General features: G+C 37.5%; 2 protein-coding genes across 4 annotated transcripts; one reads left to right on the top strand and one right to left on the bottom strand.

The window, feature by feature from the left end:
- Window positions 1–71: 71 nt before the first annotated feature.
- lrrc42 (leucine rich repeat containing 42) lies at window positions 72–5,888 on the top strand. 3 transcript variants are annotated; one of them, XM_028473709.1, is made up of 8 exons: window positions 72–252; window positions 568–973; window positions 1,056–1,187; window positions 4,130–4,248; window positions 4,340–4,425; window positions 4,493–4,606; window positions 4,682–4,757; window positions 5,496–5,888. In XM_028473709.1, exons 2-8 carry the CDS (start codon window positions 609–611, stop codon window positions 5,747–5,749), a joined length of 1,146 nt encoding a protein of 381 aa, XP_028329510.1. In that variant the 5' UTR covers window positions 72–252; window positions 568–608; the 3' UTR covers window positions 5,750–5,888. The 3 variants fall into 3 exon arrangements, with proteins under 3 accessions (XP_028329510.1, XP_028329512.1, XP_028329511.1); XM_028473711.1 differs by having other exon boundaries at window positions 4,493–4,578; window positions 5,496–5,619; XM_028473710.1 differs by lacking the exon at window positions 72–252 and adding an exon at window positions 259–448.
- Window positions 5,889–6,099: 211 nt separating this feature from the next.
- On the bottom strand, window positions 6,100–15,178 carry tmem59 (transmembrane protein 59). Its single transcript, XM_028473712.1, has 8 exons — window positions 14,956–15,178; window positions 14,658–14,763; window positions 11,152–11,246; window positions 9,343–9,495; window positions 9,177–9,246; window positions 7,563–7,674; window positions 7,371–7,488; window positions 6,100–6,671 (listed from the first exon to the last, which is right to left on the bottom strand). Exons 1-8 carry the CDS (start codon window positions 15,109–15,111, stop codon window positions 6,519–6,521), a joined length of 963 nt encoding a protein of 320 aa, XP_028329513.1. The 5' UTR covers window positions 15,112–15,178; the 3' UTR covers window positions 6,100–6,518.
- Window positions 15,179–16,135: the final 957 nt, after the last annotated feature.

Here is a 16,135-nt window from a genome sequence, read left to right as displayed (position 1 = left end):
TAGCTGAGCTTTTATTGTGAAATGAGTATGCAAACCCTCAAATTGTGTAACTTCCTAGCTAACCAGGACATATTTCATACAATTATAAAATTATGTACGAAATATAATTTAGAACGTGAATGCTTATTTTTGGGACTAAAACAAAACTCAGAATCAAATTGTTCGTATGCGAGTGTTTGTTATTGGTGTTATAGGTAAAGTCGGAACCGGATTTACTGATGACCGACTTCCGCCCAAGTTGCCGGCATTAACGTGAGTTAGAAAACTAGAAATAACTCTCAACTGTCCTAGAAAAACGGTCTTTACTCAATATAATTACATGTATTTGTTCTTTTCTGATGAAAAACACGTTAGAATGTGCATACACATAATTTTATTGGACGTAGCTAATGTTTGTGACTGCGTCGCATGCACGAAAAACGTCTAGAACCATTGGAGGATGCGTTATGTACGTAATTGATTTAACAGCAACTGCTTCCGTTGCTTCGAGAAAACTAACCGGAAATCGTTAATCACTTAAATTGATCATCAGTTTTAACAGTCGTAATAATCTCTGTTGTGTTTCAGAGACTTTGAGGTGGAGTTGGGAGACTGATTGTAGCTCTGTGATGGACAGTAGTCTGTTCTATGGAGGTCAACAGGCCCATCACCTTGTGTCAGATCTCCTTGGAGGTAACCGGGGTCCAGAGCCTGTAATATTGAGAGAAAACCTCTTCATTGTCTCTTCAAACGAAGATGGAAGCAGAAGATACACGACCAAATCCCTCTTTGACATTACACTGCTTTTTGTCGCTGAACACATTCACCGTGTAGATTCTCTGGTGGACTTTCCTGACCCAATTGGGGCCAAACTGTTTTCAGTGGCTCACAAAATAAACATATTTAGTATCCGGGATTTGGCTCCTAAAGGCCTTCAGCTATTCGTTGATGCTTATGGTGAGATGGTGCTGAAGTCACTTTGTCTTCGGAACAGGTAAATATGCCACAAAGCTGTGCATACGTCTGTTTTTGAGTTCTCATAATACCAAATAATAATCCTCCTTTCATTCCCACAGGGCTCATCTATTGGTTGAGAGGACAGCAGAAGTTAAGTCATTTCTTAGTTTGACGTCTCTTGACTTGTATGGCTGTCAACTAGGTGATGAACATGAGATATTCCAGCATCTGACGTCCCCTTTATTGGCAAGGTAAAAAACCACTCTGTGCATACGCAGCACCCCTCATTGGCCAGTTTATATCACGTGATAGGTGCACCATGTGAATTAAAGTTCCGTCAGTTGTATTTTTTAGCTACCCCGCTAACCTTTTTTATTCTAGCCCTAACCCAGGAAATACCCTAAAATGTTTATTTTGGACATATGTGTATTTTTGAAGGTGGAATTTGATGATAAATATGTTAAAAATTAAAAAAATTTTATGTCAAAAGTAGGATTTGAACCCACAGCAGCAGAAGGAACAATCCTTGAGTCAGGCGCCTTAGACCACTCAGCCATCCTGACACGGTGATAACACAGGCACATTATGCTTATGTAGAAAAGGTCTGGAAAATGTCCATATCCATAGTCCTGGGGGCTATGGCTACGTTTAACGTATCTATAGACACTTTCAAAAAACCGTAACACTAACCCTTATCCCCTTTTTAATTTACACCCCCCCCCACACCCTTTATCGTAACTCTAAACCCCAACCCCAAAACCAATCCTCACCCATGGCCCTAACCCTAAATTACCTCCACCTTTATGAATTGGTTTGATGGGTTTTCCCCCCTTTTTCTTACTTATGTTTTCTTTTTAGCTATTCATTTTAAAATTTTTAATCATACATTTTATTGTAGGGTATGTTTATTTTCTTTTGTTTTAATCAATTATTAGTCATTTTTCTTCTTCTTCTCATGTGTTTCACTATATATGGTATTTTATGAGTTCTTATTGTTTGTGTATTGATGATAATTTTATTAATTTTAGGTTGCTGTGGTTCGGACTTGTGTCGAACTCTGGGCTAAAGTTTCTCCTGGCGGACCACCTTACTTTTTTAGTATTAGTATTTTTCTTTATATTTTATTGTTGGTTTTCATCAAAGGTAGTCGCCCCAACTAAAATGTACCGAGAAAGTAAAACATACAGACGCGTATTTAGAAAATGTCCGTCACCGTCATCGGTCATATCCATAGTCCCGGGGGCTATGGCTAAGTTTAACGTATCTCTAGACACTTTCAAAAAACTATTAGCTTTTGCATACAACACACATTATTTACCCAGAGCAGGGGTCTGCAACCTGCGGCTCTGGAGCCTCATGTGGCTCTTTGACTCTTTTGCAATGGCTCCCCGAAGCTTTAAAAAAAAAAAAAAAAGTTAAAGCAATGAATTGTTATTTCCTCCAGAGGGTATCGATGATTAATGACATTAACTTCAAATAAAATTATGATAAAACAATTTGTTAACCTAAAAATAAAACAGATCTTGTAATAACTCTGCCACCTTCCAACTTTAACTCCTGCAACATCTACAGACCATTAACTTTCCTTGCATCTGTGGCTAACCTTAAGTTTTAAATCCCTTGTAAGATAACTAAACCAACAAAAAGACTATTGTGGGAGGAAATAGTGATTTTAATTGTGTGGGGTAAGATTCATTGAACTGCAAACATGCCGCCTTAGCATGCATGCTTGATATGTTGCAAGAAGTTAGCAATTAGTTATTTTTTGTAGCCCTTCCAATCCATTAACTCCTAAAATTATTCAATATTATTTTAACAGTATAAAATGTTACACACTGTATCGTCTTCATTGAGAAGGACTTTAATCCAGGCGAGATTAGGCAAAATGGCTCCTTTGAAAGTAAAGGTTGCAGACCTCGACCCAGAGGAACAATCTATATTCAATACTAGGGCTGGGTTAATAAAAAATGTATTAGTCCATTTGAATTGATTTCCCTTTAAATGCCCTGATATCAGTTATTTAATACATCTTTTCTACTGTGTGTAATACAGTACTGAGGGCTCTTCTTTTTTTTTTTTAAAACGTAAACACAAATATATTTAATACTGCACCAAGTTAGGTTAGAGTTAGAATTCATTTCTACAGCTTTAGTTCTCTGAGAATCTCTTCCATATTCAAGGGCGACCGTAGTGGGTCGTCTTCTGATCGAGAGGTTGGGGGTTCGATCCCAGTACCTGACTATGTGTCGAAGTGTCCTTGGGCAAGACACTGAACCCTAAGTTGCTCCCAGTGGTCGACTAGCGCCTTGCATGGCAGTCCTGTCCCCCTGGTGTGTGAATGTGAGAGTGATTGGGTGAATGAGCTGATATGTGAAGCGCTTTGAGACTGCTTCAGTGTGGTGATAAAGCGCTATATAAAATCAAGTCCATTTACCATTCAAGTAAAATTGGTCCAATTGCTAAACAAAAGGTCAGATGGAGCATGTATGTTTACACTCAAGTCCCGCTGGTAAAGTCCAAACCACGTAAATCAGTGGTTCACAAATTTCTGGCGACTCAGAGATGTTTTTTTTTTTTAACCAGAATTAGGTTTTGTTTGTTATGCTGTGGAACGAATAGCCAGGATTAGTGCACTACCAAGTGGCATTTTATTTGAACTAGATTTATATTTGAGAAAGTGAAAGTGTAGAATACAGTGGTTTGAGATTGTGTGTGGTGTTTTAATTTGCAAAAGAATAATAATTTGAAAAAAAAAAAAAGAGATTTAAATTAGTTATATATATTTTTTAATTAACACGACCCCGAGGTTGAGAAACACTGATGTAAATAGTAAAAATTACAGGAAGCAAGTTAAATACCAACCATACAGTTCAATTCCAGGTATCTATGACTCAATGTTGTGCACTTAGTAGATTCTCTGTAAGCAGAAACGTTCCCATTTAGGTGAAAATCTGCACTATACCATTGTTAAAATTGCACAAAATTCCATTCAGAGTGGGTTGTATCTGGCCCATAACACCCATAGTAAAAAATTATTGCACCTTAGTGATCTTTGTAATGAAGGCATTTAGACCTATAATGTCCCATCATCTCTTAGATAATTCCTTCATTTTTAATGAGGTTTTTGACTGTGGTGTTATAAGCAAGTCTATGTATAATGTTGTGACTAACGTGTGTGTTCAATTTTCCACAGTCTTGCTCAGCTGTTCATGGGTAACAATGACATATCAGACGCTGGCCTACAACGATTGACTGCACCTGTTCGGATAATGCACAGGGGTCTGGCTAGTCTTCAACTTCTGGATATTTCAGGTATTAGTCCAAGTATTAACATTTTGTTTACACAACTATCACCTTTTAGTGTTAAATCCTGGTTATTCGTCTTTTTGCCTTTATCACACAGGCAACCCCATCTCTAGAAAAGGCCTCAGATACCTGACGTGTCTCCCAAAGCTTGTTACTCTTGATGTCTCTGGTACTAATATGAAGGTAAGACAGTTACCGTTATGACACTTGGTTCATTCTTGCATCGTCAGCACGTATTTTACACCACCAGCTAAGCACAGGATTGAAGACGACCGTGTGGGAACTGCTTGGGCTGATCTATTCAGAGAAACCACTGGATGTATTTGATCACTCAAGGTGCAAAACGGACGGCTGGGCTGAACCAGTACGTCATTTAACATGTGATTATTGCAATTTGTTAAAAGTAGTGGTATTAAATATCTAATCACTTTTTTTTTAGGTCGTACATCAGTGGGGGTCCTTAAACATGCCTGAACAGAAGGAAAACAAAGCAAGGTTTACAGCGCTACGCAATTGTGAGTTTGACTTTTCCTTTGATTTTGTTTTAAAGCTGCTACCCACTGTTAATGTTTTTATTAGATAAAATCATAGTGTAGGCCAGTGGACCCCAAACGTTTCAGTTCCGTACCCCTTCAGACATTTAACCTGAAGCCATGGACCCCCTACTCCTGTGCAATTAAAAGCATAATAATGTAATGTCATACAGTGTAGCCCTACAGTGACGTTTATTTTCTGATTTTTACCTATCCCATTGAGGAATTGTATAGATTTTATAAAATAAAAAATAATCTGTAAGCACACAAAATGTTGTTCAGAATTATTTAAATAACTAGCCTACTGGCATTTTAAATGAGAAACAATTATTAAAAAAAAAAAAAAAAAAAAAAAAAAAAAATCTACATTTGTTGATTGAATAGGTACATGTTAAACAACACATTTGTGGCACTTGAGTGCTGTTCTAATTATAGTTTAGTTCTCTTTACTTTTTATTCCCTTACGATAATTTGCATACCCCTACAGCACTTTGGGAACCTAGGGTGTGGGTGTCACAGAGCAATTTAACTCAAAAAGAAAGGAAGAAAGTGAAAATGGCTGCTTGAAAATGTGTTTTCATCTCCAATTTAGATAGTTTTCCTTTTTTTTTGACAAAATTTTGTTTGATCCATTTTTTGATAACTGATTTTATCTAACTAAAAATATTGGCGGTAGCAGCTTTAAGTCTTGTTACCAGAGTAAGTTTTTTTCTCTTTTAGTTGGCAGGTTGCAGTCCAGAGAGACAGAGAGTTCAGCAGCTAGAACTCATGAGGAAGTGAAACTACATTTTCACAAAACAAGTCATCAGTTAAAGGACAGGTTTTCATCACAAACGCTTCAAAAGAAAAACAGTTTTGATAAAAAGAGGAAACGTGAGACTGAATATTGTGATCATTCACATCCAAGAGCTCAAACCAGTGCTGTTTGTTCTGCTCTTACCATAGAGGATATGGACTTGTTGAGCAGCTACTGAATACATATCATTCCTCAGATCAGCATGTGGATGAACCGGCTGCAGCTTTTCTAGTAAAGAATTCACGTTGCATCATTTGGACAGGGACAAAATTTGTTTTTTTTTTTACCATTATTTGAATAAAGATGTTTTATTTTTACATCTAGTATTCCTTGCGAACTTTATTTCAGACAGTGTACAAATAAGATTACTATTTAGAGTTAATGTTGGCATTTAAGGACGATTGAAATGCTGACAATCCCACAGACTAACACCTTAACTACTTGAAATTTGTCAAGTTTTGTTTATGAGGGAACAATATTGTGTAGCTATCATCTTGAAGTGATTGTGGCAGATAATAAAAATACACATTTCAAATTAAAATTTATTTCTGCATCAGCATTAAAAACAAATCGTACCAGGTTAAGTTAAAATCATAGCTGTACAATAGCCATAGGATCTGTGCTGGAGAAACATGAGGGGGAGAAGTCTCCAAAAATAATCACTCGTTTTAATTCACACAATATATTTTAACACCAAAGTCCATCAAAGAGTGAATGCAACCATAACATTGTGAGAAGAAGGTTAAAAGGATTGATTTGTGCTTCTATTTCGGTGAGCCATTTTTTTTTTTTTTTTTTTTTTTTTAAATCAAATCTCCAACTTGAAATCTTTACAATGAAAAAAGCCCTTACTCAGCATCACTGATGATCCGTAAGTCCTGACTTATGTTGTGGAAAAACCCTTCAGGACAAGAAAGAAAAGAAAAGAAAACTAAACCCTGTAACCTCTAGATTTGGGATTGGCCCAGGTTGACTTTGGACGGAAGTGGCCCCGCCTCCTCTTCAGAGCCTTTGGATGAGATGATGATGAGGGAAGATGCAGGATAAGGAGTCAGTTTTCGCCCTTTGATGTCGTCACGGTCCCCATAAATGCTCAGCTTCTAGAAAAGGAAATTTAAGAAGTGATCACTGAAAGCTTTCAGCGCTAAAGATCAGTGTTAATTATAATCGCATAATTGGTAATTAATTACAATAATAATGGAAAAAAATCTGATGCAATCGTAGTCGAGTTCATACATTTAAATTTGTAATCGTCATGAACATTCTATAACAAATGTCAATTACAATTTAATTAAACACAGAACTGTGAATAGTGTTATAGTTCTCTAGCTTAGACATATGGAGTTAATTATTAAAATATGTTTCATATACTGACACGAAAAAAGGCTGTACAATACAATATTTTCATGGATAAGGAAGCCTAACCAGGTAAACATGAGATGAGAAACAAATTTCATGATGGATAATATTTTAGTGTATTTTACAGCTGATTTATGTCAAACTGACCCGTTATCATAAGAGATGCTAACAGAAAACTAACACAAGAGGAAGGTTTTGTTTCATGGACTCATTTATTCAAGGCTCAATAATTGTAATCGAAAAAATTTTGTAATTAATGTTCAGAGGAAAAATTGTCATTTTAATTGGGGAAAAAAATGTTGGTCACCATAATCGGAATTGTGTTAAACATGGATAATTTAAGACGTAATTGAAAAATGCAGAATCTTTAATTTTTTTTTTTTTAAAGAAGTCAGACGACATCCTTTAGATATTACACTGACTTCCTGTAGACATCTCACCTGTGCAGGAACGTACTGGTCTACAGCGGTGGCCACAGTGGCACAGCAGATCCAGATCAGGACCAGAACGGACAGCATTAGAGTGGAGGTCAGGATCCAGCCAGTCAACCAAGGGCTTCTGAAGAGTGGGTTAAACAATACTATTACTGTAAAATGTGTGCATGTTCAGCCTCTTGTTACAGTTTAACCAACCTGGAGAGACAGCCAAACAGGTTGTACTCGTCACTGGGGTCTCCAACCAGGTCTCTCTGCTGGATTAAAGTGCGATGGTACTCTTCATAAACTGGGGCGTTCATTCCAGACACTGAGGGAAATGGCAAACAAATATGGTTTGTTTAAAATTACTAAAGGGGAACAATTGAACACCTGTTGATGAAGCAAATACTAGTATTTGTTTATTTATTTATAAGGATCCCATTAGCTGCAGCTGCTCTTCCTGTGGTCCACCGAAAAACATTTTACGTACAAAAAAAAAAAAAAAAAAAAAAATCACACTTCAAGCAAGCAAACAACTGAAAAACAATATAAAACAAAAAACACAATCAATGTTATTCTCATTACCTTGTTCCCAACCAACCAACCACAAGACCACACACATTTGAAGAACAAAATAGGCCACACAGATGGACAACAACCCCACTGTATACACACAAACCAAACCCAGACCACCCCTCAACCCAACATATGCAGTTGAACAAATCTTTTGAATTTATCCACATTTAAAGTGAGTTTGATGTGACCAGGCAGTAGGTTCAATTCTTTTATACCCCTAAATCTTTTTTTAATGGCATTTCCCATCACTCCATGTCTGGTTATATATTCATGATGATCTGTGCTAAAAGAAAGATTCCTGAACAAAATAAAAGGTGACCTCGTGACAATATTTCTGGTGGAAATGATTAATGAATACAAAAGTCTGTCTTTAACAAATAACCAGTTTAGATTTTTATGCATTTTGATGATATTCGTACATTTTGTGCACAAATAAATTAAGTAAAAAAACTCAACATAAAAGTGCAGCAGCAGAAATTAATCCAATTTCTATAAAAGCTTTTTGGTCCATAAGAAGCTGTATAATCACAACCAACTCATTTAACCAGGGTTGGGGTCAATTATAATTGTGTAATTGATAATTACAGTTCTGACGCAATTTGTTGCCGTTGTAATCGTAGATAATTGTCTTTGTAATTCATCTAAATGCAAAACCATGTTACAGTTCTATGGCTTATGCATACGTAGTTAATAATTATTTAAATTGTTTTACTGCCCGTCAGTTCTCCTCAGGATCATTTTACAATTTAAAAATAAATGTAAATCTAGCGGTATACTGACAGAAAAAAGGCTTTGATGAAAAATATTAATACCAATATGTTCATTGATTAGGAAGCTTAACAAGATAACAAAGAGATGACAAACAAATTAAATGATGTATTTTACAACTGATTTAAAACATGGGTCAAAACTAACCTGTTATCATAAGAGATGCTAACATTTATTTAAGGCTCAATAATTGTGATTAATTGAATTCAAACTTTAGTAATTGAGAATGTAATTGTCTTTCAGGTGGAAAATAATGAAATAACTTAATTGTAAAGTCACCGTAATCAGAATGGAGTTGAAATTGAACATTGATAACTATAGACGTAACTGTAAAAATGTAATTGACACCAGCCCTGCATTTAACTGTAAAAAGAGATACATATATTACTGCCTACCCAACTGTAAAGGCATGCAGAAAACTAGGTTTTATGACAAAGTTTATAGCCATCATCATTAATTGAAAGGTAAAGTAATGTCAGGACTCACAGCTGCTCTGGGACACGTCACCTTCCCTTTCCAGGTCAGACTGGGAAAAAATCTGGATTTGTGGTTCAGCCTGTGAAAATCAGAGTATATATATAATGTAAGTATATAAGTGATTATATAACAGAACAAAAAAAGAAAAAGAAACTGAAACCAGTTTACTGCATACTTGGAAAATGACCAGAGTTCCATCATCAGCTTGGAGGTAGAATGTGATTGTGGAGGTGATGAAGCTGTGAGCCTGGTTCATCACATCCTCCCACATCCCTCTGACCAGAGCCAGGGGGTAGAGCAGGTGCATTCTGGGAATCATGGCTTCCAGCTAAGGAAAAAAGGAAAACAGTGTCAGTTAAAAGAAAAGCCTGAGTGTGTGGAAGACTTTGTGGATTTCTTCAGTCATTCATAGTGAGAGGAACAGATCTGTGGCAGCCAAGCATTTGCAATGCCTCATCTATGTGGTAAAATCTACAGAGCCAACATTGTTTAGGTTTGTCTGCTGTACATACACATTTAAAATGCTGAGTGTTGTAAAAAACACACTAACAACATGTTAAACTTATGTCTTTTTGGCAGGTTTTAAGTTGGGTTTGCTGGAAATTCTATAGGGTTTTCGCCAGTGCTGTTGAGCGTAGGAGCCTCCTGTGCTGGTTAAAACACAGCTTAGGTGTTTGTTTTTTTTTTATAACTGAGAAACACATAAGTCAGCCGTCTATTTAGTATAGGCGATTTGCTCGGAATTACCATGTCTTCACCCGAGAACCCCAAGGATCTGCTGCCGATGTTGCCCGTGTACATCCTCCGCTTCGTAACCCAAAATCACAGTCCACTATAAACAGTGCTACAACCAGACATAGCGTGTACCGGCACATGAAGCTGAGCTGCTCGTCATGTTTATAATTCGCAACGGATCATTCCACATGCGCACGGATGTGAACACTGTCGGATTGAAACGTGTTCGGGCTTAAAGAGACATCGGCTTCAGTGGGATGGGAAGGTTTCAGGCCATGTTCTGTCGGTGCTGGTCTTTTTAGGTCTGATTAATTCTCTACTGTGTGCATCCTCCGCTTTCTAACCCATAATCACGTCCAATATAAACAGTGTGTTTCAACAAAAACAAACCACTGAATAAAATGGTCCATAACAGTGGTCACCACACAATTCCCGGCCCTTTACGCTGCAAAAAATTCCTGTTGAGAACTAGAGCTGCAACCAAAATTTTTATAATCGAGGAATCGGATTAAAAAAATGAAAAATACATTTTTAAGTTCAGCCTTTTTATTTGTCCCATTGTGAACGTAGTGGCAGGTCATTGTCTACACGTGTCCATGTATCAGCAGTGGGAGCATGTTTGTTGTTGGTGTTAATTTCAGGCTTCACTTCCTTTAAAGTCTATTCATATTTTCTCTCCATGAGCTTTTTAAAATGTGCCCATGGTTGAAGATGAAGCTTCACTTCAATGATCCTCACCTTTAATCCAGGACACATTCTGCCCTCAAGGACACATTTTACATTTTATGAAGCTCATGGAGAGAAAATATGAAGAGACTTTAAAGGAAGTGATGACTGCATTTAACACAATCAGCAAACAGTCTCTCACTGCTGATAAATGAACACGTGTAGCTAATTAAGTCTACCTTAGGGTGACCTGTCACTACATTCACAATGGGACGAATACAGAGGCTGAAATGAAAAAAAGTGTTGTATCAGATTAATCAATTCATTTATTGACCAATTAATCAATTATGAAAATAATAGTTTGTTGCAGCTCTAGTTGCCAATGCATTTAATCGATTCATTCTAGCCGCCTTAGTGAGAACCCGGTCCTATGATAATTAAATGTCACGGAACTGCAGCGTTCATTGAAGTTAAAAAAATATGAATTACTAAGTGCAAGTGATTACCTATAGTCTTTGTTCAGCCCTGGTAAACAACACTCTGCCCTGAAACTCAGGTGAAACCAAAGCCAACACCTTCATACCTGCTCATTGCGCTGCTCTGCGATAGGGAGTTGATTGTGACAGCCAAGGTTGCACGCATACTGCTCATCAGACTGATTGTAGGCTTCACGGCACGCTGCAGACAGAAGCAGAAGGAATTATGAGTGGCATTCATTGTTAAAAAAACATTCTTTTGTACTCGTGCCTGCTGTGAAATTGTATGGTTAGTAAAAGCTGCGCTGTTGCAGAGGTGACCTCAGCTCACACTGTTTTTGTTTAACAGCACAATAGACCTTTGTCATTGTTCCACTATTTGATTAGTGATGTCCAGATACAACTTTTTCACTTTCACACAGCCCGAATCGTACAATAACAATGGCTTGTATTTATGTAGCGCTTTTTTCAAGGACATTCAAAGTGCGTTACAGAAACCATTATTCATTCACACAGTCATACTGGTGGTGGTAAGCTACAATATAGCCACAGCTGCCCTGGGGCATACTGACAGAAGCGTGGCTGCCATTTCGCGCCTACAGCCTCTGACCACCAACATTCATACCCAATTCATACAAGGCAATGTGGGTAAAGTACCTCGCCCAAGGACACAATGACTTGATAAAGCGGGATTCAAATCCCCAATCCTTTGGGTACTGGACAACCCACTCTACCACTGTCGCCCCTATACATATTTTATAATGTGGAATTTTAGAGCAGGCTTGATCAAGTGATATTACTCAAATAGAGAACACTAGTCAGCAACAGTAAGTATGTACAACTGGCTTATTTATTAACAAATGTAATATACATATTAACCTTAAACAAAACGCATATTCTAAAATTTAATAAAGTAAATAAAAGAATCAATTATAAGACCCTGAAAAATAACCTTAATAAATGCTTTAAAGTAGGGCTGGGCCATAAGAACAAAAACTCATACTTCTATTTTTTCTCAGAATGGCGATATTTGACAAATGTTGGTATTTTAAATTCAAATAAAGTCTGACCAGAAAAACAGTTTTGGGTTAAGTTTGATGATGCAAAATGTCACACGCTCATTTATTAACAGCTGCACAATATGTGCCACTTTTGGCTTTTTCCCCCCCCCATAAGGGACAGCACGTGTGAGTGAGTTCTGTAGTGTGGGTCGTTTAGGGGAGAGTCTAGGTTAGGACACACTCCGCAATCCATCCAACTGTGCTTTTCATGCTGTTCTAGTGAAAGCAACGACTCCTAAAATGACGTAATACAAAATGAGCCAGAAATAAATAAAATAAAACATTTATATACACACCTATCTCGATACAATCAACAACGTAATAATAATCACTAAAATAGAAAACTCGATATATCTATGAATCTCGGTATATTGCCCATGCCTACTTTAAAGACAATTCGGTATCAGATTTTAGATGCAGGCCAATAAAATCCAACTCTAATTATTTTTGCCGATATTGGGCTGTTATTAATATTGAATAAGGACACCCCAAATACTTAACACACTACCAAGTTTAATTTTCAAAGAACAGTCATCTTAAAACCATACGCATCTTGTCAACTCACTCAAAGCAAAGGCCAATTTTACTGGTTGTAGCAGCAGTAAATTTACTAAAGCTAGAAAGGAACGCTGCCAGTGCCTGTAAACAGCAATTTATTCCAGTGTTGTTCGTCACAGATTCTTTACGTGTACCAGTTAGTCCACCCTCAGGGCCAACACAACCGTTTCTATTCACAGCTGGATCATAGCAAGTAAACGCCTGGGGCCTCATTTATAAAACTGTGCCTCGGTAAACACGCCAGCTGGCGTATGCTTAAAAACCAGGAAGTGCATTTGAAAAAAAAAAAAAAAAAAAAACCTGTCAGACTTATAAACAAGGGCACATCGTCTCACATGAGGAAACACCTTACTCCGCCCAAACTGTGCCTGTAAAATGTGAGGTGAACGCCCTTACTGAATAATCACAAATACAAATTTCACGGCGGACCGAGGGAGAAAACGAGCAAATAAAACCTATTTTACCCAATGTGAGGTGGCGGTATAAATGTTTTATTTAGACACGCAAGAGAGCGTAATTTGGTGACAGTGCCCATTATGAATGCCAGAAAGGGAGATCACGTTGACTCAGACTATGACTGAGATGAAAAAGAAATGATCAGACAGAAGCGGAGGAGAAAATGTGCATCACTCTCCAGAGCATCTGTTCAACAGGGAGCACTGGATCTCAGCCTCACAGATAAAAAGCTGGAGGATCATTGGGGGAACCCCTCTGTGTTGTAACGAAGGCTGAGGAGGGCACAGATGCACCAGAAGCATGGGATTAAATTGAATTCCTTGTTTGAAATAATAAAGATGAACAGGAAGTAAAACACCTTTGGTACTATACGCAATTCAAAATAGTTAATTTGAAGTAAAACCATATTTTTCATCAGTCCCAGGGTGTTTACTGGTCAGTAGTGCCGTCTGTGGCTGGGTTTAGTGAGGCCGGGCCGGGGCAGCGCAGCCTTGTCCGCACCTCATCCTTACTGGGGGAGGGTCTCTGTAGATCCACTCCCTCTGGAGTCTCCCGTGCACTTCATCCTCCAGCAGTGCCAGATAAACCACTGTGTGTCTTCATGCATTGTAAGTGCGTTCCTTTTTATTACAGCTACTGGTGTTACAGCCAATTGATCAGCAGTTTTGCGCAACGATAATGTGATTTTAATTACAATTACCAAAACTGTATTTGTAGCCCCCCACACGTCAGTATGTTTTCCACCTTTGTTTTTGCATATATATTTACTTCATTCATGATATGTATTGTGAAATGTGCAATATTTGATTATTTCACACAAATTTATCAATTTCACAGAGCCGTCTTTAACTTCATTCCTTTCCTATTGGGGGCGGAGTTTCCCGTTTCTCATGATTTTGTGCGTACGGCAGGATCAGCGCTGCAGTGGACGTGTGCATATTATCTCACCAAGTCCCAAACATTGCTAATAAGTGGCGTACGCTTTCTTTTGTACGACGTACGCAGCGTTTATAAATGAAGCCCCTGGTCAACCACATCAGACCTTGTAGCATTTTAGCTTGGCAGTTGATTGCACTTGATTTTATTAAACACACTGGGAACTTTTATAGATGTACGGAGTTACTTTTTCTTCAAAACAACGTAAGAACTTAACAGAATCAGAATCAGTTGAAGCAAAAGTTAAACTTTTTTGAAAACTGTAATTTGACAGTTTAATAAACACATCAAAGTTCTTATTTACTTGTTCACTCAAGTTTAAACAAAAAGAAATAAATTGCATTTCATACCATTGCGTACTTGTAAAAGTTAAAGAAATTTGTCATTAATGATATTGTTTAGTATCGGGATATATCGTATCGTCAGAATCATGACAATGAACACCCTCTAATTGTCAGTGATGCAAACAGTAGCCACAGTTCTCCAACTTCCGCCATAGGAGTTAGGTAACAAATTAAGCTAAAGTTAACCAGCACTTATACAACGTGACAGCAGGCCTAAGTTTGACACCTACGGAGTATAAATAACGCATAAAATCTTACTTGATTCACACTCAGTCTTGGTCACATTCAGATCATGGCTGTTCCGAACAAACTGGCAGATGGAGAAGAGACGACAGCCTCTCTGACAGGCGTATAATTCCTCCTCCTGCAAAACAAACAAAAGCACCATTTTCACGAAAACTCGACACAACACCAACCTTTATACGACACATCTTACGCCAAAAAAAGCAACTTGTACATAACGTCAATTACACTAAAAACGTTATAACAACAGGCCCCACATGAAGTTAGCGTTATGAAGCTAACCGAGAAGCTATCGACAACAACAGCAACTTACCCGAGGATAAGTATGCAAACTATATGTCATTTCACATGACTTGTGGCAGGATGCAGGGTTCCCCAAAGCATTGTCGAACACGTCGCTGGAAGCAGCAACACAGACGAGAACAACAGCGAGTCCAAACACGGCAGAAAAGGAAGTGTTGGGTCCCATTTTGTCAGCAAAACCCTAAACAATCAACACGCTCCACTTCCTCGTCTTTAAGGCAGCGGAAGTCTCGCGAGAATCACAAGATCACGCGACAATGTGAATTAAATGTCAAAAACGGAAAGGAATAGTTGTAAATAATCCGTGTATCCAAAACCAAAATGAAAAAAACAGAAAACGGCTTGTTTTTTTAAATTGGCATGAGTGTCATTGGATAATCCCTAGTTAATGTGTGAACCAAAATAAAATAACATTTTTTTTCCCTCTCCTTTTCAAATAAAAACAAGAAAACCGTTTTAATAATAAAAAAAAATTAAAAATATAATATTGGCTCCTCAACATTATACGAAAAACGAAGTCACGTGACACGAGGTCACGTGGTCTGGCTTTTTCCAGCCGACATGCGGAAGTGATCGTGTCAGAATAAAAGCATAGAGGGAGAGAGAATATAAAGCAGGCACATAATCTATCACAGAGGTGATATATTATTAAAAAAGCCTTACAAAAGCTACATGAAGATTACATTTTTGGTCATTTTTTATTTCGACATGAAATTATGCTGATGCTCGCGACCAGCACACACGAACGGAGTTACAAAAAATGACCAGCAGGTGGCACTGTGGGGATATGTTTCTTCTTTGCAGGCTTGATTTCATGAATGTTCACGTGTAAAAAAGATAAAGTAAACACATGAGCTGGAGAATGTTTTTTTATGAACCATATGGTTTACCCAGCGATGTTATTTTGGAGCTTTTAAATGAGCTCAGAGCAGGCTTGGTTTATTTGTTATTATTCTTAATATTTTATTTTATCAGTTTTTATTTAATATTGCATTTATAATAATTAAATAATTACAAGATCAGACACTATATGACACCATAAGGCAAAACTATATACAATATAAAAAGTCCAGTGTGTTTCCAGGAAGAAAACATGGCCACAATGAACATCCTAGTAAAAGGTCAGAGTTAACTATCTATAGGTTTACAAGCAAAAAATGAGACAAGTTTCTCTTAATCCAACTTGCATC

Source organism: Gouania willdenowi, chromosome 17 (genome assembly GCF_900634775.1).
Source record: "Gouania willdenowi chromosome 17, fGouWil2.1, whole genome shotgun sequence".
In the NCBI taxonomy this organism is placed as follows: Eukaryota; Metazoa; Chordata; class Actinopteri; order Blenniiformes; family Gobiesocidae; genus Gouania; species Gouania willdenowi.
The sequence above is the reverse complement of the archived record's forward strand: the minus strand, read 5'-3'. Positions and strand labels throughout refer to the sequence as shown.